At 33.0% G+C, this 24385-nt stretch overlaps 1 protein-coding gene across 25 annotated transcripts in view; it reads right to left on the reverse strand.

The window, feature by feature from the left end:
- C2CD5 (C2 calcium dependent domain containing 5) overlaps window positions 1-24385 on the reverse strand; it is a 94421-nt gene that overhangs the window by 45481 nt on the left and 24555 nt on the right. For 5 of the 25 annotated variants that reach the window (XM_017522979.1, XM_017522978.1, XM_017522976.1 and 2 more), the window contains exons 8-13: window positions 19466-19617; window positions 16381-16572; window positions 14675-14760; window positions 13992-14024; window positions 7836-7944; window positions 4091-4156 (exon numbers count right to left, since the gene is read on the reverse strand). In XM_017522979.1, coding sequence (XP_017378468.1) covers window positions 4091-4156; window positions 7836-7944; window positions 13992-14024; window positions 14675-14760; window positions 16381-16572; window positions 19466-19617 — 638 coding nt within the window. Of the gene's footprint in view, window positions 1-4090; window positions 4157-7835; window positions 7945-13991; window positions 14025-14674; window positions 14761-16380; window positions 16573-19465; window positions 19618-20581; window positions 20707-24385 lie in introns of all 25 variants that reach the window. The other 20 variants (XM_017522989.2, XM_017522988.2, XM_037736494.1 and 17 more) reach the window with 12 other exon arrangements.

Below are 24385 nucleotides of genomic sequence, written 5' to 3' on the forward strand. Positions count from 1 at the left end.
AAAAAAAAAAAAAAAAAAAACCCTTTAAATATATTCTTAACAACAAACGAAAGGCTATCTAGTGTTAAACAACTTGTTTTACTAACTGAGGACTTAAAATATAAACTCAAAAATTTTGTCTAAGTTCGAAAGCTATCTCCAACTAACATATAATTACATTTTGTACCATACTATATAACTACTTTATTTCTTCTTGCCACTTCCTGAAAAAATATCTAAGCTGACATGCAATCTATATAGAGAAAAAATAGCAAATTATCTGCAACTATCAAGATTATCACTGATTTAAAAATTATATATGTGAGCGACTCAAATACTTCTAGTGGTAACTCAGGGGAAAAAATAAAAGATTATACTCATTTGAAAAATGAGTTAGGACTATTAAAATTTACTCTAAATATTTTCTCATCTCAACTTTCAAATAAACTTGAGTTTCCAAAGGGTAGAACTCAACTGCTAAGTATAATTTTAGAGCTGTAGGTATGTGGAATAATTCCCCTTTCTTTCTCTTGCCTTGAAAGCAGAGAATAACCTGCTTCATTTGCCACATTTCACTAGTTACTAGGTCCTGCTGTTATTATATTCAAAATGTCTCATTAATTTATAGTTAAGAGCATTGGTTCTGAAGCCAGAGTACTCAGGTACAAACTGTGGCTCAGTCACTTTCTAACTATTCACCTTTGGAAAACTACTGTTTCACTTTGCTCACCTACAAAATAGGAAATTAGTGCCAACCTCATAGATCTGTTTTGGGGATTAAATGGCCTACAATTATAAAGCACTTAAAAGAGTACGTGCCACATAGTAAGTTCTTGATAAATGTAGCTCTCCTATTACACCACCAAAACCTAGGTTACCTATGTAGCCAAGGATACTACACATTCTACTAACCCATCGCCCTGTCTCTAGTCTTATTGCCTTTAAGTCTATTCTCCACTCTATAGTCAATGACCTAATGCAAATGTGACTATGGGCTACCCTTATTCTTATGTACTTCCATTCCTAGAATGTCACACACAAGATTTGTAAATGTTGCATCCTCCTTCCTAGCAGCAACACTCGCCTGCCTGGCCTTTCTCAAAGTCTGTTACCAAGCCAGATGATATAAGCAGTATGATATAAGCAGTATGATAAGTAAAAGCAACATTTTAAAAATAAATTCTAATAATAGTTCCCTTCCTCCTGCTCTATAAAAACATTCCTAAGGTTGTGCGTGGTGGCTCACGCCTGTAATCCTAGCACTTTGGGGGGCCAAAGCAGACGGATCACTTGAGGTCAGAGTTCAAGATCAGCCTGGCCAACATGGTGAAACCCCGTCTCTTTTCCAACACACACACACACACACACACACACACACACACACACACACACACATTAGTCAGCATGGTGGCACACGCCTGTAATCCCAGCTACTTGGGAGGCTGAGGCACAAGAATCACTTGAACTCGGGAGGCAGAGATTGCAGTGAGCTGAGATCCCACCACTGTACTCCAGCCTGGGAGACACAGCAACACTCTATCTCCAAAAAAAAAAAAAAAAAATTCTAACACTGTACACTGTAGTTAACAGAAACTAAGGTAGCATGGCAGAAGAAAAGAAGACAAAAAAAAATGCTAAACCAACCAAGATACTTTGTACTCAGTGGCAAGCAACCTAGTAAGTATGCAGTAACTATGTAAACATCATCAAATAAGTACTGGCTAGGATATCATTTTGTAAATGCTGGAAGTTTCAAAACCATACGCAAAATATGTATAAACATGGGTCCCAAAACACTGAAATATAAATCTATGTGATTCTCCCATGTATCCTTCAAATCTGAGCTCAAAAATTACCACTTCTATAAGCTTCCCTCATACACAGAGTTAATCAAGGCTTCCTCTTTAACTCTTTATCTTGTATCACACCATACCACACAGTAAATTATTTAATGTTTTTCTATCCTCCAAGAATATGAGCTTCATGAAGGCAGTAGGGCTGGCAATCTTTCCACCCTAGTACCTAGCAAATTGCATGGCACAAAATAAATTCTGATATAAGCTTGCATAATCTGTCATATTTTATACATGACTGTATAATAATGTTTTCCTATATCTTTCCACATTTTAATGTTTCTGAAATAAGAATGTCTAATGATTAATAGGTATGTTTAATATGGTGGTATGTATTTTTCTTTTCTCTTGGAAGGTTATTATTAAAATGATGATGCCTCATATAACACATGGTGCGAAGAAGCCAGGAAATACAGTGTGCATGAGCAATTCTAGCCCTAATACAAATGATATCTCAACAATTATTTTCCTAACATGGTCAATTCTTGATTTTCCACATAGGAGAACAGTGGCTAAATATTCTCAAATTACAAAGAATAATACATAAATGATTTGCATATGTTTACCTATCTCAAATTTATCTTCAGAATTATCAAGTTATTTTTCCTAAACAAGTATGAAAATCAGTTTTCTGAAGATATATTAGCTCTTACCAGAAAGATTCCAATTACTAAATCAAAAGCACACTACAAGGTGTCATCGTTCATGTTCTTTTAACATTCTATAACTTATATCCACCTTTTTCCTTCATACACGTCCTACCTGACATTATTTTTATGATGGCAAGATATACTGCTTCCTCAACCATGTTTTTCTTTGCCAAAGTGTAATTTGGCTTATGTGGGACAATGTCCTTGTAATATCTGTAAGATTTAATTATTACTATTTCCATTTCCAAGATTGTTCCATCATTTGACCAACACACGTCTCACCCTAAACATCTCTGCCCTGACAAGATATCAGTTCCTTATATTATTAATGATCAATCTGCTCTTAATGGCCTTTTTCTATATATCTTTCCACTATATTAATCTGCCTATGTTTTAAAATTTCTTATTTTTAAGATATTAACCTAGCAAGGTATTTTCTAATTTCTCACTAAAATCCAATTATATAATATTACACTAACAAATGATCACTTTAATTCTAATCAATGACAGCATGCTGGTAAAAACCTGAATAGGAAATTTCCCCGAGGATTTACCAATTGACATCAATCTACATCTGCAAAGGTTGGAATTATATGGTTTACCGGACTGAATTTAGGTTAATCTACAAAATGAACATGATTTCCTTCATAGTCAAACATGCATTACTTACATCAAAACTTATATCTTGAACTCCTAAGAACAAAAAAGTTTTCAATATTGAAAAGATTATGAGATATTATCTAAAATTCTGAGCCCCTTGGTGCTTTTGCTTTTCTGTAAGATATACTTTCTAAGACAAACAACTGAAAAATTTATTTAGGCAACATACCAGCTTCTGACACTGAATCAAAATGGTTGTATTATTTCAATCTAAAAAATATAATATAAACGATTAGAAATATACATTATTAATGTTTTTATCAAAAAGAAAAATTAATTGCTTTGACTCTAAAGCACATCATCAGCTGTAAAGCTCTCTATCTCAGTCTGGTTTATTTAAAAGCTACAAATTATATTAATACGTAAAGTTACTTTTTAAAAATTATATTCACAAGTGGAAAGGGAAGGAGGAAAGTTTAAGAAAGCTGTTAATCCCCAAAAGGTCTGTTCTTAGTTATCAAATCTTGGAACACTTCTAGAATTATAAATAAAAATGCTAACAGTTATACTTTTACAGTATTCTATAGAACACTAAACATATTCTATTCAAATCTAAATATACTTTATTTTTAGATTTATAAAAAATTACTTATAAATATTTAAAAAATATTTGCTTAATTATAAAGTTAACGCCTACATCATTTACCTGATATAAAAACCATCAAAAATGTAATAAATATATATTTAAATGATCATTCTGAAGTTAATCACCTAAGAAAAGTTATTGATAATTTATGGTATGTCTGCGGATTTCATTAATTCATTTTCGTTAACACATTTTTTATTTGTATTTCCACTGAAATTACAAGTTATTACATACACAGCACAGAATATATCTGTATAACTGAATTGACTTTAAACCTACTTCATCTAGAACATTTCTAAAAGCTTCACTGAGCTGCCATAATTTTTGTCAGCATATGTAGTACTGAATGACCATCAAAATACCTGAATTGAAACTATTCCAGTCTAGCAGTTTGTAAGATCTTGTGTTACCCATAATTCCGACAAAGGCTGAGTTCAAAACAGCAAATTAGTAGATCAGTTTTAGGTGCAGAATAGAAGAAATAAAACAAAAAACACTACAAACAAGAACGCAATTGACAAACACCACTCGACAGGAACTGGAAAGACACAGACAGCAGAGTTAATAAGAAGTAGAAATAGAAAGGGGAGAAGGAGCATGCTATAGTAATCTAACATTAATCTAATTATTTAATTACCTTCATTTTTAAAACCACCCCATTCTTTCCCTTGTCGTAGTCACCTGTTTGCTCAATATTTACCAAAGGAGGGTGTTCTTTAAAAAAAGCTTCCAAAATAATAATCCATAGTTGGCAGGTGGCAGTGGTTTTAAAATAAGATTTTTTTCCCTTCTACACTGAGAATGAAACAAAAATTTCCCATATTCACTAGTCAAAAAATAGCTGCAAAATTCATTTGAGAATGCAAACACGGCATTTTTAACATTAGCACATGCATCTCAATCCACTGTTAAGTTTCTCAACAGAATACCTCAGTGTCACAAAATTAAAACATCATCATTAGAGTAGATGTTAATCTAGAGTTTTAAGATTCACCTTTTCTTCAATATATTAAAATTTCTTCATAAATAATTACTTAAGAGGCCTGGAGGTTAGTAAATGTTCTTAAGAAAATGTTCCTTTTTAGTGCGTAATACATAAAAGAATCTGAAGAATGTGACATTTTATTTTTTGAAATGGAGTCTCCCTCTGTCACACAGGCTAGAGTGCAGTGGCACAATCTCGGCTCACTGCAACCTCCATCTCTAGGGTTCAAGTTATCCTCCTGCCTCAGCCTCCCAAGATAGGACCACAGACATGTGCCACCACGCCCAGCTAATTTTTGTATTTTTGGTAGAGAGAGGGATTCACCATGCTGCCTAGGCTGGTCTTGAACTCCTGAGCTCAAGCGATCTGCCCACCTTGGCCTCCAAAATGCTGGGATTACAGGTGTAAGCCACTGTGCCCAGTCAGAATGTAATACTTTAAACCAAAATAACATAATATTGGAACCATTAGAATAATTATATGTATTTAACTAAAAATAAAACAAAATGAAAATGTAACTCATACACCATTGAAATAACTTATATGTATGTCCATGATCTTTTGGGAAATAATCCATTAATAACTGAGAATTTCTACATGTAAACTGAAAAAATGCTCTAAACTGGGAGGAAAGGAAGAGAATGGGTGAGCTGGTAATTATAATACACAAAATACATTCCATAATAAAAACTATTCTTTCTTCCTTGGGATTAGATTCTTAGATTTCTTGCAAAGTTAGCATGAACTGGCAGATAAAATAAACCCCAAAGTGCAATTAGTGTTTTTTTTTTTTTTAAGTAGTAACATTTTAAATACAATTCTCTACCTTATATTTAAGTAAACTTCATTTGTTCTCCCAGACTCTATAGCTTACTCAGAGTACATGGAAGCAACAAAATAAAATTTAAATTTTTTTTTTTTTTTTTTTTTGAGACGGAATTTATTTTTTTTTTTTTTTTTTTTTTTTTTTTTTTAAGAGACAGGAGTCTCACTCCATCGCCAGGCTGGAGTATAGTGGCGCAATCTCAGCTCACTGTAACTTCTGCTCCTGGGTTCAAGCAATTTTCCTGTCTCAGCCTCCCAAGTAGCTGGGACTACAGGCGCCTGCTACCAAGCCCGGCTAATTTTTATATTTTTTAGTAGAGACAGGGTTTCACCTTGTTGGTCAGGCTGGTCTCAAACTCCTGACCTCAGGAGATTCACCCACCTCGGCCTCCCAAAGTGCTGGGATTACAGGCGTGAGCCACCACATCCGGCCCAAAATGTTTTTCAGTAAGCAGAAGATATCACCAATAATTAAATATATTCCTGAAACCATGTTTCTAACTATCAGATCAGTAGGTACCATATATTAGAATATTTAAGTTAATGGTCCATAGAAATACAGGTAACTAGTCTTGGGTCACAAGGTTGATGTGAGGTATCTTAACTGAGTACTTCCTTGCATTTTCCAAATAATTCAAGTTCCTTAACACAAAGATGTAGAATTTGGCATAATCTTCAAGATCCCAATATGTTAAACTAGCATCAGTCTGAATTTTTCTTTAAGTACTGTATACAAATACTACAATAAACATATTGTCCACAAAAATAAGAAACAGGAGAAAAAAAACTAAAGAAGGAAAAAAAAAAAGAGAGAAAACCAGTGCTTAAAAGATGTATTTGCCCAGCTTCAGAGTTAAATAAACCTGACGTGCACTCTTTTTCTGAAATCTCATTCAGGGTCCAGAGAATCCTAGTCTTCTCTGTAACAAACTCAAATGACATAAAACTACAAGGCATAAATTAAACTTTTAAAAAAATATTAAAGAATAATAACACTCTGTATCCTCAAAAATAGTCATTATCTACAATGTTTTGGTTCAATAACTTCAAAGCATTTTACTCTTCTTTTTATAGCTGTCAATACAAGTCTCACAAAGAGGTTACTAGATGTCACAATTTAAATTTTTCAAAAAATACATATGTCTATATGCCAAATAAGAATACTAACATAACTTCAGGTTTAACATATGATGATTGAGCATCTAGTCAACGAGAAATGCAAGAACACATTCCATATGGAAAGTTCCCACTATCTATCATGCTTGTTTTACACGTAGAAAAATCACCAGAGTATTTCTGATCCAAGGGCCTGAATCCACTGGGACTTTCATTTCTACTTGCTGTTATAATTATGGTCCTATATTTTAAAGAAGTGAGCTACTATGCTTACTGGTTTGCTTAAACAGAACAAATAGCTACGTAAAAGAAACTGTGGGACCAGGTGTTGGTTGGTTTGTCTGTTTTTCAATTCTTAGATACTCTACACAATGTTTACAGTTACTTTGTTGCCCAGGCTGGATTCCACCAATGACAGAGCGGAATCCCAGCACAGTTCTGGAATCTGGGTTCTATGTCTCCTGAGGGCTGCCTGGGCAGGCTGGAGGGGACAGATGGCCATGGTCTAAGACAGTCCCAGTGTGTTCAAGTTACACAATGAGCTCTAGGAAATGACAGCTCCAGTCGCCTGCTCAGGAAGAGGGTCTTTGACCCATAGACTCATCTGGTTCCCTCTGCTACCAATCTGTTATAACACGCACAGTGTTTACATAGGTCTCGTTGTGTTGCCCAGGCTGTTGCCCAAGTATGTTGCCCTGGGCTCAAGCAATCCTCTTGCTCCAGCCTCATGAGTAGCTGGGACTACAGGCACATGCTACTGTGCCCAGCTTTACAATTATATTTTTTTCAATACCTGTTTTAAGAACAAGGAAATTAAGTAATCTATAAAGAGCTACTGCTAATGAAAAGAATTAACATCTTAAACTAACGGCCATAATAGTCAATTTATAAAATTTTTTATCTCCCCTGGGTCAAAGAAAATAGCTGACAAAAGTTATTTAAGGATTTCCTTAAAGTGATACTGTGACCAAAAATGAACCAAGATTTGATTTTTACAGAAAAGTAACTAAAATATCCTTTAGTTTGATTATTTATAATTAAGATTACTACAAATATATTTAAGTAACATGCTAGTTTACGCTTTCTCTTTTCGGATACATTTGGCTTTAAAAAATCATAAACATCAATTTTAATAACCACAGTTTAAATAAAGGAAACATTGAAACTTTTTAAGAACATACCAGGATTGTGGATACGATCCAAAAGCTTCACAGAACGTGCACTAACTACACCCCCAACGTGTACAAGGAATCCAGGAGGAAACGCCGTCAAGGTAAAAAATGGAAATTCCTAGTGGAAAGAATAGGGGAAAAATACAACTCACCATGTGTAAAGTGTAAAAACATTGCTTATTAAAAAGCTTGTCATAAGCAAATGTATTACATCTCTTGAAATAAAAGGCCACCCATTATATACTACACATGCTTTGTAATTAAAAGTTTTATTAAATGTTTAGAGTTCTAAATCCATTTCCCCATATATACCATGTTATACAGAATCTAAAGACTCATTTCATCAGTTCTCAATGAGGAAAAAAAAAAGTGTTTTTTCAATTTATTTGAAACACATTCTTCCTTCCTCTCAATCCAACTCTGATTCAACTTCTCAATGAGATGAGGAAACTACCCTATCCCTATACCCCATTTTCTATTTCTCAGTGGTGTAGACATCCCTTTCACATGAAAACCCAACGTAAGACACTGGTAAAGATGCCTGGGGTCAACAGACCTAAACGAAAGTGGGACTAAGGGAGGGTATGTGAGAGGATAAGTAGTGTGGGTTAAGAGAAAGAGGATAGGGGCAAGTATCAAGTTGAGGTGGGTAGAGAATCATTGTGTGAAGTTATTTACTCTCCTTACTCTATCAACGCCATGGTGGCAGGAACAAATGCAAGTGCATAAAGGTATATTAAGGAAACGTGAAAGGTATAGAGATAACAGCTAGGGAGGGAATTAAATTCCACAAGTTCTTGAATGCTTTATTCTCCCCTTCTCTGTCAAAGGCATGAAATTCATCAACTTAGAGATAAAGAGAAACACAACAAAGAGAAATGGAAAAGCCGAGAAAGGAAATTCATTGAAATAGCACCCAATAAGGAAACGGAGCTCCTGTGAAAACATGGAGGCCCCTCATATTTACATACTGGATGCAAGTAAGGAAAACTTGATGTTTGACCTGTCTGGCTCCAAGATTAATGTACCTCACTTGACTGAATCACTTACCACTAGCCTCAGCAATTTTGAACACAATTGAGAAAAATGAGCAAAACAGGGCTCTCAACAGTCAAAAGAACTGTTACAGCCTCAAGCACTAAAGCTCACATACTTTATTCATAGCAGACTCCCACAGATCATATTCATACTATAATATTATAGTTACAAATATGTATCTTAAGAACATACAATTCTAAAATTTATCATGATCTTATTTTCAAGACCACCACAGATTAAATGCAACAACAAAAAAGCTGGTAAAGAGATACAGAATACTACCAGAAGCAGGCACATTAAAAGCAGCAAGAATTATTCACTGGCTGCTTCAAGCATGGAGAATACAAACTCACAAAAGCAGAGTCACAAAGCACAGCAACTTGGAATCATTTAGCACAAAAGCAATCAGTCCTGCACACCTCAGTAACCCATGAAGGTTGAGTATAAACAAATGTGTGTGTGTGTGTGTGTGTGTGTGTGTGTGTACACACACATTTAGAAATAAATTCAGTTCAAATTTAGAAGTAACCTTTAAAAATGAGAAAGAAAAATCTAGGCTATATAGGAAAAAAGGGTAAAAAACTAATGTATGAAAGTGGTTAGCTTTGGCTCAGGAGACTATAGGTAGAGCGAAAATAAGGAAGAGGATGTAAGGAGAATATGTCACTTATAATAAATGTATTACAATATGTTTAGTCAAAATGCATCTTTATTTCCATTTAAACTTTTTTTTCTGCCCTCGAAGTTTTATTTCTGGAAATCTAATGAAAACTGTACAAACTAGAAGATTACCTCATAATAAATTCATATTTATTGTTAGGAAATTTTAATGTAAATGAAGTTTTGAGTCATAAAAATATGTGAATGGATTTATCGTTAGGTACAGCACATATGGGGTAATTACACAACAAATATTAAGTGTTAAAAAATTTGGGAAAACAATTTGGTAATCACAGAGCAAGTCCATTTGAACTTTATAAATTTGAGTTTTAAATGAGAAACGTATAGGTGAGCTTATATTATTAGTAATGTATTAGATCTTTCAGATTTTTTTTTTCAGTATTAGGATCACTTAAATTTTAATATTTCCTCAAACTATCTGAGGCATGTGGTGGTCTCAAAGAATAAAAAAAATCACTTTATATGTAATCTTTATACTTAAATCTTTTAAATATCTAGGCAAGAGACACTGAAAATAACATTTTTGTAAGCTAAATGGAAGATTTCCTTCTTCCTTCTAAAAGAAATAAAATAGGTAAATTATATATTAGAAAACATTTTCATATAAGATTTTATGGAAGTATGAAAAAATGAAGCTAAATGACTTCTCAATTCAGGGTTCTTTACCATTCTCCTCAAGGTTTCTTTGTTTGAGATAAAGAAAGGAAGGAAAGAATCATACTGGAGTTGGTCAGAAAGAAGCACACACAGCAATGGCTGCCCAAAGATGCCACAACCTACTCTGCCAACTTAAACTCTACTTTACAGGTCCCCAGTTCACCTAATCAGCACAACAATTCACTTTAAAACACAAAATTTAACCTGTAACGAATTAAAATGTCATTTTATTTAGCCAAAATTCCATCTTCATACAATTCTCTCATTAGAAGGGCTACTGCTGAAATCTATAGCAGGTTGTTAAATACCTATCATCACCACCATAACTGGCAACTACTGTTAAGTGCTTCTATATGCCAGGCTCTGTGGCCTGCGTTCTATAACCTTTCCCATGAGGGAAGTACCATTATCTTCATTTTTTTTATATGAAAAACTGAAGTGAAGAGGGCCTTTCCTTCCTAGACTCTTCCTGAGCAACAAACTTTATCATCTGGTTTTACTATCTAAATTTAGAGTTAAGGACTTGATTTTATTACACCTGATGAATTTATAGACTTTTCTTCTGCATAAAAGAATAGCTTCTGCTGGGTGCAGTGGCTCACGCCTGTAATCCCTGAACTTTAGGAGGCCGAGGCAAGTGGATCACCTGAGGTCAGGAGTTCAAGATCAGCCTGGTCAACATGGTGAAACCCTGTCTCTACTAAAAATACAAAATTAGCCAGGTGTGATGGCTGGAGCCTGTAATGCCAGCTACTCAGGAGGCTGAGGCAGGAGAATTGCTTGAATCCGGGAGGTGGAGGCTGCAGTTAGCCGAGACTGTGCTACTGCGCTCCAGCCTGGACAAGAAAAGCAAAACTTCATTTCATTTTTTTGTTGTTTGTTTGTTTGTTTGTTTTAAGAAGGGGTTTCACCATGTTGGTCAGGCTGGTCTTGAACTCCCAACGTCAGGTGATCCGCCCGCCTTGGCCTCCAAAGTGCTTGGATTACAGGCGTGAGCCACCGCGCCCGGCCCGCAAAACTTCATTTCAAAAGGAAAAAAAAGAAAAGAAAAGCTTCCTTAAGATCAGCCCAAGCACACCCTGCTTTCAATGCCTAGATGTGAATTTCAGGAACTGCAGAAGAAATTTTCTCCAGAAAGTCTTCATATTTAAAGCAGCTTTCCCTGTGGTACCTACATAAACTTGACATGCTGATGCTCTGTCATAAGCCAAGGGCAGGCAGCATAAAAATATTTAATAGCGTGTACTCAAAGACAGGGTAGTTGAAAAATCATCAGAGCACAATGGGAGTATTCTTTTAAAAAGAGATTTAAATGGGATTTTTCTTAGGAGATGCTTAAATAGTTTATTCTTCAAATCAAATACTCTTTTTATTATTGTGAAAGACCAAACTTTCTAGGTATAAAATCCCTAATAGATTTCTACCATGATTTATTGTGCAATTTTACTCCCACTTCTGAAAAGATCAAAATTCTCCAAGATTTTACCTTATATCAATGTTTCCCAAAGTGTGTTCCTTACTAACAGGTATTTTAAAAGAAAAGTTCTATGGTACAATATATTTAGGAAATGCTAAGTTAAACTAAGTTAACTAGGTTTCTTTGCTGAAGGAGCTAAAAAAGTACTTCCATGTTTTCTCACAGGTAAAATAAAAGTCTTATTGAAAAACAAATCTGGCTGAGCACGGTGGCTCACGTCTGTAATCCCCACACTCTGAGAAGCTGAGATGGGAGGATCACTTGAGCACAGGAGTTTGAAACCAGCCTGGGCATTATAGTGAGAGCCTCTCTTCTAATTAATTAATTAAATATCTGTTTACATCAAAAAATTCATAGGTGGAACTTAAATCTAAATAAAACTTTTATCTCTATTTCTCATCTCCCAAAAACCTGGCAACTACTGCCAAGATCTTGTCAACTTTTTTTTAATGTTTCTGTTTAATTTTGAGAACTGCTACTTGAATGATCTGTAAAAGAGATTGGGCAAATAAAGTTTATCTTTCCTCAAGAAAAAAAAAAAAGCCATACAATTGATTAAGGGTGGTTTACCAAGGGATAAAAATTAAAATTAAAAAAATAAATATAAAACATCACATAGCCGGGCGCGGTGGCTCACGCCTGTAATCCCAGCACTTTGGGAGGCCGAGGCGGGTGGATCACGAGGTCAAGAGATCGAGACCATCCTGGTCAATACGGTGAAACCCCGTCTCCACTAAAACTACAAAAAGTTAGCTGGGCATGGTGGCGCGTGCCTGTAATCCCAGCTACTCAGGAGGCTGAGGCAGGAGAATTGCCTGAACCCAGGTGGCGGAGGTTGCGGTGAGCCGAGATTGCGCCATTGCACTCCAGCCTGGGCAACAAGAGCGAAACTCTGACTCAAAAAAAAAAAAAAAAACAAACCAAACAAACAAACAAACAAACAAAAAAACATCACATAAGTAGATCATGTCGATGACATAATCTAGTGTTCCGACTGGTAGAATTAAATCGTATCCAAACACATAAAGGGAGAATTCTTCATACTACTTGTTTTTCCCAAAACAAAAGACATACTAACAGCAGTGGCCAGTGAATAGGAAAGCCAAAGATGATAACGCTTTTGCTGCTTACTTGAGAACAGTTACTTAAGTAAGTTAGATGATGTAGATGTACTGCCAACTCAGGACTGACAAAGTTGTAAATGAAAACTATAGTTCTCTACACCTTTGCTGTTAATTCCATGAAGATTATTTAGTAATCTATGTCCAATGTGTAAATGTGTCCAAAATTTTAAGAATATTTAAATGCATATTTGAAAACACAAATTTTATCGAAACTAAATTCAAAATGCTTTTCACTGATTAATATTTTTTTTCCCTTAAAGTGAGATTGTTTTTAAAGATTCTTGGTACAGGTAGTAAAGTCACGGGTACATATCCAAGTAAAATCTTATTATATCGAACTTCAAGGGAACCTACATTTTTCTGTTGATGTGAATTCCAGAATGGTAATTTGATTACAAACAATCATATTCCTACTGTGAAAAGCTCTGTAGAGAACATAAAAATGGGACAGGGAAAGAGGTAAGAGCCTAAAAAAAATGGTAAGCAGACACACACCTTCACTCTGACACTCTTCAACATTTTCAGTCTTTTGTTACATTTGGTTTTAATAGTTAATTTGAATGTGTAGGTGGGCCTTTTGGTGGCAGTTGTAGGTTTGCCTGCAAGGTGCGAGAGTAGCTGAAAGGTAACTGCTACTTATATAGAGCATGAAGCAAAAAATGAGCCAAAGTCTCATCATTGTTTAGTTCAGCTCTGCTCTCTCCAGCCTTGTCTAGGTAAACAGTGCATACACAGACACTGTCAGCATAAGGAGGGAAAAGTCTAGAAAAATAAATTGTACCAACCTCTAGAGGAGAAATACCTTTATTTTACGAAATGTATCCTTTTACAGGTATTTACTGTTTCACCTTTTTTCCCCCAAATGCTAGTGTAATACAGAACATGTAAAAGAAAACTCTGTAAATGCCTATAGCTTCCAAATCAAACATAATGAAAGCTATAGAACTGTCTTAAAATTATTGACATGACATATATAACCATGCACCATATTAGTTAGTAGAAAAAAGAACATGAGCCTCACAGTGCTACTAAATTAAAAAAAAAAAAACAAAAACAACTTTGCATTATGAAAAGAAAAAAGCTGTCAATATTTGCTAAAAGCTTAAATAAAACTTAAATGACCAAGATTAAAACTAGAAAAGCTTTCAATACAAGAAATAGGCTCTCACACATTTTTCAGAAACATACCCGCCTTCTACAGAACCTATGAGGCGATCCTCCCTTAGCAATGAAGTTTATTTAAAAGAAAAGAGAGAGAGAAATCATCCAAAAACTGTAACTACTTATTTTCCTAATCAACAAATATAACTAAATACTAAACTTACAATAACTAAAATAGATGCATTATACTGAATAACCACATTATTTATTTTTTTAGATACTGCAGTGAATGCAACCATATTATTTATATTAATCTTTAGAAATACAGAATCTGGACATTTTTTATTCCTAAGAGATGGGCCAATGATAAAAGTAATCTTAGCGAATAAATATATTAATATACTAAGGAATTATTTTAAAAATAATAAAATGCTACTGGAATATTTTTTTCTGCAAAAATGTTTACCATCTCCTTTCCAATAATAAATGTAATGGAAAATAACTTCAGCATTCAATAGGTATTCTCAAAAATAGTATTTCTGATAAAAGATTGGAGGACAAAACAAAAATTTTTATATAATTATTCCAAATCAAAAGTAGTTATGCATAAACAAATTACTTTGATACGTTAACTACATTTTGGACTTCAAAACTGCAATATTATAGATATGTAATCAAAACAATTCATGAAAGCATGTAAGTACACTGAAGCATAAGATAACAAAGTCATATTCACAGTGTAAGAATATAGAATATCAAGTGAATCTTACCCTCTGTTCCAATGCTGATTGAGTCTGTTGTCTTAAAAGAGCTTTAAATGGCCCCCCTTCTTTTCCAGCACTACCACTTCCCATTCCTACAGAACATCAGTACATAAATAACAACCAAAAGAAAAAANAACATCAGTACATAAAAAAAAAAAAAAAAAAAAAACAACTATGGAAACAAAGTTTAATTGCATTCATCTTCATAAACATCATGAGTAGAAATATGATAAAATGATCAAAACATTTAAATCATTGGAGATGACAACTAAAGCACATATTTTACTCTATTTTTATTCACAAAGTTTTCTACAGATGCAAGATGTCAGAGTCCTATTGACCACAGCTAGTTTGGGACTTAATTTTTTTCCGAAAATTATTTAAAAAATTATGTTAAGGTGATGAATCTTTGCAAAATATTCCATTTGAAAAGCTGACTAATAATTTAAAAAATAAAGATAATAACATTACTAAGCTAACAATTTAAGAATACTAAAATATGAGAAATATTAAATGTCTGATTAAATGTAAATATAGAGACAAAAGCACTACTTGTGCTCACTTAAAATATTCCAAAATTCTCTAAAAAGCATAAAATTTGGGTGATTTTGAAATATAGTCAAATCTATTTTCTTGTAACTTCCCATTTCTAAACATATCATGACAAAACAGTAATTTCATACTTGTCAATGCTCATTCACAAAAATCAACATAAATTTTTTTCAAAATAAACAAAAAAACCACGGACATGTAATAGACACATTACAAAAGTACACAGTTATGGATGAAAGAATTATCTTTCCCAAGCTCTTAGATGTATTTTTTAAGGCTTAATTTTACATTTCTTTCCCTACCTTATTTTATTGTTCTGACCATACCAATAGATCAACTATCATCAAAGAATCACAGAAATCAGGGGACAGGTAAGAAGCCAGTGCTCTACAGACTAGAATTAATCCCATCCCTTTCAAAATTGAAGATGCATACAGCCAAATTTACTACAATGACTTAAAAAGGAACTAATTAACTTTTACATTTTTAGCTGTTCTTGGATAAGGAAACAAAGGTTAGCATGTGTATAGTCCCACTCTGTTCTTAAAAACAAAAAAAATGATTTTTCTTAAAGTAACCTAAACATTATTTTTAGAGACTATACAATACTAAACATAGAAATGAAACTAAGATCTTTATATGAAGCATATTAAAAGCCAGAAAATAAAATGTAAATTTGTAGTGATAAGTGAAATATCAGAAAATATAGCAGAAAATTTAATAATTAATGCAACAGACAGAAAAAAAAGATAATCAAAGAATATCACCAAAATTAGACTTAAACTGATTCAAACAGAATAATTTATTAATGTAATCGTACAGTTTAGCAACATGATGATAAAGGTCCAATGTGAATGGAGTTTTTATGAAGGAAAAGAAAGTAAAGCATCTAAAACAGAAACTCTAGTAATAAGAACCTAATAATATTGTAAATATCCAGATCTATGTCCTTAGACATGTAATTTTTTAAATATATAATTTGGTAGAATATTCATTATTAGCCATCAAGCAATCCTCAATTATATCCTTATATTTCCAACTGTTTAACTCCATCTACCAGTAAGAAAAATAATAGAAATGCATCTTGTATAAAATACCCAATAATTCTTTATAGCATGAAAAATAAAGGGATTAAAAAAGCTGACATAATGTGATCCTACCAGAAGCAGCCAGGAACAGCTCTTCACTGAAAGAAACACTTTTCCTCAGAACTGGGCTGACAAGGCTAGAATGATGAGGGATAAGGCTAGATTCCGAGAGGAGGAGACAGGACTTTTTAAGATGAAGGGAACCACAAGAGAGAGAGGGGGAGCTGGGACACAGGTAAATCCTAGGTCCCTGTGGGTAAGGTGCTGTGGAGGAAAGTAGCAGAGAAAAGATGCAGATTCAGAAGATGATCAGAAAATGCAGGCTAAGGAAAGCAATGATGAGGCAAAATATAACAGTAAAAATGAACTTTAAAATGCATAGACAAATTACACTAAGCAAATGAAAAGTCACTAGCAAGACCATCTATCCCACATAATGTAAATAAAAGGCATAGTCTAAAACTTAACAAAACCTTTACAAACTTCACATTCATTAAAATTGTTTAAATCACTAACTTAGGATTTTATGTGATTCTAGTAAATTTTAATTGACTTTTTCAAAATACTTAACTTGCCTGCCCTTTTGGCTTAAGAATTTAAGATTAAAATGTACCACATTTTCAAATTTTTAGAGCCAGAACTTGACGCCTAAAATATAAACACTTATTTAAAGTGATAAAGCTGCAGTACTTCAAATGTTACTAACTAAAAGACAGCATTTATGGGCACTTTAATTGAATATCCATAAAAAATACTCAGTATTGGATTAGGTAGACAGTTGTCAGTAATTTTAACTTATTTCTGTCAAGTTTTAAGATGTATATTAGTACTTTTCTTTTTCTTCTAAAATGTTTAATACTTTACTCTGATCATAGTATTATTTGCATTTATACTTTATTCTGATCATAGCATTATTCGCATTTACAGAGATAAGAGTACTCTAAGGGTCAAATACCCTCTATAAAAACTATACATAGTCAAAATCCTGGCTAAAAATAAATTAGCTAAAATCAGGTGTTAAATCAATATTCTAACACTAGCAAATCTAAAATTCAACTCCTGTTAAATACTTGGGAAACATATAAAAATAAAACCTTGTAAATGTCAAAAATTAGTATCTACAGAAGTAAATATAAAAGTTTTTAAAAGAAGAGACCTACCAGAAAAAAAACAGATAATAAATAGCTTTAACTACAAACACACACAAAAAAATTTTTCTCAGTCTAAATTTTATTCACTTTATTCTGCTTTTGGATTCCCAAATAAATTATAATCAGCTTATCTCTTTCCATTATTTCTCAAGACACTGATTCTGACAAACGTAAATTAGAAGGCAAAGAATCAGGAAGTACATGCTGAAATTACAGTTTTAGAATTTTGATAACAATCAGAGTTGTGCCGTTTAAAGTCTCCATGAGAAATCAGAGTGCTCCTCCAAACAATTCAGAGATATTCAGGGACTTATAATAAGGCCAAGGGGCTAAAAATTGCTAATATTATATAAATAAGTTATTGCAATAATAAATTATTTTAGGGAAAACAAAATTATTTAGAGGTAGCTTATAAATACAGAAATACATGAGAATAATACCCCATTTGTAAATAACATTTTTTTAAACTAAAAATTTGGAGCTAGAAGACAAAATACAAAAAGTTCATTGATAATGCAATTGATTGCCTACTAGAAAACTAAGAGAAGATAAGTCTGGTTCAGTTAATTTATTACTTGACAATCTCTTTAGGCTTGGTCTTTTTGGTGAATTTTAAAAAAAGAAAGAAACAAAGATCAAGGAAATGCTTTCCAAATTTTATCTGTGGTATGACAAAAAAAAGAAAAGAAAGAAAAAAAAAAGGCCTGGAATATGCAGTCAGTAGACCAAAGTCTCAAAAATATTTTTTAAAACATTACTCAAATAGTAATATAAATCTGTCTTGTCTTGATTGTCATAAGTTTTAAGGTGAGAGTCTCTTACTCTTTATTAAAAAAAAAACTTTTTTCACTACAATCTGGATGGTTCAATTTTTATGGCATAAACCTGATAAGGTGCCAAATTCCAAAGCATTCATCACTATGAAATAACTACGTTATTTGTAGACATTATTCACAATTATCTAAAGATGAAGCTGTTATCTTCAAGAAAACAAGTGTTCATAATTATATTTTACAACTTCATTTATAGAAACAAACTAAATCTACAGGCTTTTAAAAAAATTGATCTTTCCTTAGAAGTAGCATTGCTTTGGATTTAGACTTTTTTTTCACAAAATCTAGAATTGTTACATAAATTTCTTTTCTAACATACAAATAAGGCTATTTTAAAAATATTAATTAAAAATAACAAAAAAGTACTATGTTTTAATCATCTGATGGGAAAACTGTCAGATGAAAATACTGTTTATAAAAATTTCACACCATTAACTGTTAAATTTTTAAATTTATTTTAGATTTTCCTGAACAATAATAATTTGGTGATTTAAATAAGTTAATTCTGCTCTAAAATGTAAGGAACTAATTTGATTTTTGGTCAACTTTTTATCATAAAACATATTCACAAAAATCCAGAAATCATTCATCAAAATACAGTAGAAAAGAAAAAGATATAAATTTGATAAACAGAAAAATTTAAGAATAAATAAAAATGCTATTTTCTAACCTAGAAAGACTAGTAAAAGCAAACATTTTAAATACCCAGTTAATAGATGTACTCCAATATAACCATTTCAGTGGTTAAGAGTTTTTTCACAATAAAATATTAGAATTATATTCATTAATAGGCATAAATAATTCAAAAATGCTTATATGCATGAGAAATTTGATTGCAAACTACTAGTGTTACTTTTTAGTCAAATGTTTAAAGATGTTATTCCTCTTAATTTGAGCATAAAATGAAAAATGTCTATATGCCAAAATATATCTTGGACTTTGATATCTATGCTATAATTAAATCAACAAAATATAGATCTCCAGACAAGATAATTTCTGAATTATACAAAATTTTCATATTTTAATGGCGGTAACTGAAAATGATCCGTATTCACATCCTCTTTTAACTTAAATGCCAAAAACAAGAGGAAAGATTTGGATGGATCGCTAGTAAGAAATAGAAACAAATTTTTTAAAAAAAGAAAAACCAAAAGGTGGGTGGAAGCGCCTTACCAGTTTTGGGTGTCAAACTCAAATCTGTGTCAGAAGAAGAGGACTGTCGACTGTAGGACTTGGAAGGTGAAAAGGAATAGGTTTGGTTTTTCAGAGGGGTTGAGGGTCCTGATGAGTGAGTATTGGGATTGGGATCTTCATTGAAGGGAATCCTGCCAGAAGAAGGTGGAGAAATATTAAGTAATCATGTGCCAAAGGGCTTGACGGGAGGCAGCATGATCCAAACACCAGGAAAGAACTGGGGCAGGGCCAGCAGTCATTTCTTACGTGTGGAGCTGGGAATAAGGCCAAAGACAACCAATTGCTGTTTAACCATTCATCACTCTCCAGATAAATATTATCTGCATTGAAACAGTTAACAAGCCAAGTGAAAAAGCAAAAAAGCATGAAATGACAGGCTAAGAGGGTAAAAAAAATATCAAAAGGAGAAATCAAAAGAATATATAACAAAATATTTTCAAATAATGCCGTAAGTTACAAAAGAAAAATGGTAACTACAAATGGTGTGTGTAAATATTCATAATTGTTTTTATATTTGCACACACAACAGATATCCTCAAAAGAAAAAAATGTTTCCTTATCCTATAGCAGCAAGAGTGCCACAGCTAAAAACACAGCAGAGAGAAAAATGAATACAACTACACAGAAACATTGCATTTAATGCAGAATAGTTGCTTACCTGTTCTCCAATAGCTCTCTTCCACAGAATGAAACAGAACCTAGTGTAATAGTCTTTATATATAAAGAAAATAAGCAAATTGGAAGCTTTGGCAGTTATTTCATTTAGAATCTAATCATCAATTTTATTTTTAAACGAATGCAGAAATAATTATAAAAATATATATGGGAGGATTCTCCTCAAAATTCACAATACACATGTACAAGATAGGGTTATTTTGAAGACTTTGGAAGCTGGAAGGATACCTTTACTTCCACATAGTTAGAGCCTCTGTGGCAGCTAAATACCGAAGTTTCTCACTGCAGCTGGACTTCAAGTAAGAAAAGGATGAAGGAAGGACTTGTGGTACCTGCCTACACTACCTGCCTGCCTGCCTCTGCAGCCACTCTGCCCGTGGCCTGCATCTCCCAAGCTCTGGAGTCTGAGCAGTCTCGTACCAGTATAGATGAGAGTGGGAACAGACACAGAGAAGTTCTGAGTAAGTCGTGAGCCAGTAGCAGTGTGAATTGGGCTGTTGTGAGTCGAACGGCATCCATGGCTTGGAGGATGAACCAGCGGAGACCTGAGGGAATTTGTGGTCAAAGCGGAAGAAAAGAAAACAATACATACAACAGATTGCAGAGTTATGTTAAAATAATTTCAAAGGAGCTTTAGTTAGGGAAGAGAACTTATTGTTTTTAATCCCTAGCATGCAAAAGCAAGTTGAAACTGAAAAATAGCTAAATATTAATTTGTTAGGATATAGTCATAATTTTAAAGTATCCGCTTAATAAATTAATTATAATTTATTAATTGTGAATAAGAAAACAGCAAGCAGAACAGTCAATGAAATTAAATGAGAACAAGACTAAGATCTGTATTTTAAGTTTCCTTAACATATTTATTATTATTTTTATCACAATAGAACTTACTATGAACTATTTATGGGGAAGGATACCCTTAAAAGTAAAAAGTCAAATATAAAGTTCTTATATTACCTTTGAAACTGAGATATGAATAGCTGACATAATTAATTATATTCTCTATAAAGAAAGTTAAATAACTATATCTGTCTAGGCTAATAAGACAGGAGTACTTAAGAATATGAAAGATGACCTTATAAAGAGAAATGAGTGAACTGAATGGATGTATGCAGATAAACATGTTCCAGTATTTCGATACACCAAATATATAGCTTAAAATCAGGTTACACTGGAAACAAAACAAGGAGACTATGCTTTTCAAGACACCTTCATAAAGTAATGTCAATAATTTTGGCCCTCATACAGAATATGTTATATAAACTACATTCCTAATCAAAATTTTGTAAGTTATCAACTTACATCCTATAATAAACCATTATCTATGTGTGTGTATATTTATACTTATATCAGTTATACAAGTGTATATTCATAGACAACATTTGAGATTTTTAAGAAAAAGTTTGGCTTAAAGGATTACATTGAATGTTGTAAAAAGGCATATTATATAAATAAGAATCCAGAATTTCATATTAGCAATTATTTCACTGTGCAGTGCCTTTGCTAACACACAATGTGGGAAACAGAATCATATGAATCGTATGTGAGTACACTCTGAAAAACTATCATTCTCATTTTTTACAAGACAAATTAAAGGTAGGCCAAGAGCCCAACTTTGCCTGACTTTTTTTTCTTTTCCATTGCTATATGACTGATTGCCCAGGAACATTTCGCAATTCACAATCTGTCAAGGTTCAAACAATTATGATCAAATCATAATTGATCATAATAGTCTTTTCTAAGCTCTATAGACGACTTTCTGAAAATATTACTGATTTTACAATGGAAGAAATTTTTCTGCCTTTGTTGCTAATAGAAATTAAAAAGTATTTACTATAATTGATAAAAATCAAACAATTCATTGGTGGTCTACTTTTACACCAAAAAAGTGAGTAAGGTTTTGTTTTTGTTTTTATTTCTCCACTGAAGTGAGAAAAAGCATAAGAATTCTCAAAAAGAATTAAAAAGTATAAGGCTTAAAAATAAACAATGCTATGGTACTATACACAGGAGAATTTGTCTCTTGGTACTTTTTTTTAAGTAGAGAAGCAACAAATTATGCTTAAAAGCACTTTCTGTTTTCTATTGTCAAGGGAGTTAAGCTGGAAAACACCAGAGGGATTTATAATGTGCATGATACTGAACATCTAAAAGAATAAAACAACCTTAGGAAGTAGAACACACCATTAATATACGTAAAACAAAATGAAAAAACTAAAATGAACAGTGTAAAATGTTCAAATTACAGCATCAAATTAAAATTCAAATACACTGGAACATCACCATAATGTATTCTTGGAGTTTTCTGATTCTATCAGTCTCCCTGAATAAAAGGATGCCTCATAATAATATCCTGTGGTGTTTATAATATTAATATTTCTTTCCAGTCAGTAACATAATCTAAACTACCTTTTATCAAATTCCTGTCTAGATTCAACAATATTACATGATAATTAAATACCAGAATAGTTATAATGAGCTGAATCATAAAACAGGCTTTGTAATAGAACCCAAATTGCTTCATTATCAAAAATACAATGAAGCCAGTTGAAATAAAACAGCCTGAGTATTGAGGAGTTTTTAAAAAAAAACTTAATTAGTAAGATGCCTTTCAGAAAATCCTAAGGAAGCAACTTACGTTCATCATGAGGCCTCAAGAAGATTAGAAAAGGAGAAAACATATACAATCCCAGAAGGTTTACACGAATAGAACTCTTCCTGGATGCATGCAAAACACATCCCCTTGCTATCCATATTTTATTCTAAGAAACCAACAGTTAACATAGCATTGTCATTCTCTTTCCACTAAGTAACTTACTTAAATTTGCTTAAACTTGCACTTTAATTTGCTAGTAAATATTTATTTAAATTTGCTATACAAAGAAGGAAAAAAATCTGAATCCCTCAAAAAGCTAAACCTGCAACCTGACTCTATGGCTGGCAGCTGGCAATTCTTATCTTTCTAGGAGATATTTAAATGGAATATAAAACAAATTCACTCTTCGACTTGCTTAAAACAATTATTTCATATGCCAAGGTGTTCAAGTAAAATTAAGCAGTATGTAACACTGTGCTTCCTTTTATGAATAAAATTCAACCCAAATGACTAACAACCAGCAGAAATAAAATGGCTAAACAAAAAGAACACACTTAGATGAAAATTTCATTTAAAAATGATTGTGAAAAAACATGTTTTTTCAAACTATGATACCTTTCTATTCAACCCCTCCTGACTACTGCTGAACTGGGAAACGTTTTAGGTTTTCTGACTACACAATTATGACTCCCTGATTATCTAGGACAAGAGTCCGCAAACTTACAGACTGCATCTATCCTGCCTGAATCTATCCTGCCATCTGTGTTGTAAATAAGTTTTACTTGAACACAGCCACACTGTATTCATTTGCATACTGTTTATGCTTGCTTTTGTGCTACAATGACAGTTATGAAGTAGCATCAGCAAAAACTAAATTATTTACCTGTACCATTTGGTCATTCATAGAAAAAGTTTGCCAACCCTTGACTTAAAAGAATCTCTAGATGAGTGGTCTTCAACTGAAGTAATACAGGCACTTAGGATGGAACAAGTCTTTATTGTATAGGGTTGTCCCTTGCTGTGCAGGATAGTCAGCCTCTCTAGTCCTCAACAGGACCTAGCCCCCTAATCATTATGACAGAAAAATCTTTTTCTGAACATTCTGGGTTGACAGTCGCCACCACCATCATGTTGAAAACCTCTGCCTCTGACACAATGATGACACACACACAGGCCAAATCAAGCCAAGAGAGGTGTTTTGCAGGATCACACATAGTTTTTCTAAAATGTATGATTCTAAATTTCTTTAGATTCAGAATCAGCAAACTCCTTTTTTTGTAAATAAAGACAAGAGACTGTATGGGCAGAACCTAAAATATTGGCCTTTCACAGAAAAAGTTTGCCAACCTTGTCTTTACAGATGGTAGTATACCCTATTTAATTACACCCAGTTAGATTATTTATATAAACTGCCTGGCCTCCAGATATTTGAGTTTAAGACTTAGGCACAAATCAATTTTTCCTGCTTTATATATTTACTATGTGGCCATTAATAAGCATAACTGGATTGTCTGGTAGAGGGTTTTAAGCATTCCTCAGAAAATAAAATGCCACACAATGCATAATATTTATTTTATGCTTTATGTATACAGTGTCTTAATAACTGGAATAACTTTAATTTTATA

This window comes from Cebus imitator, unplaced genomic scaffold, assembly GCF_001604975.1.
Source record: "Cebus imitator isolate Cc_AM_T3 unplaced genomic scaffold, Cebus_imitator-1.0 Scaffold25, whole genome shotgun sequence".
NCBI classification, from domain to species: domain Eukaryota; kingdom Metazoa; phylum Chordata; class Mammalia; order Primates; family Cebidae; genus Cebus; species Cebus imitator.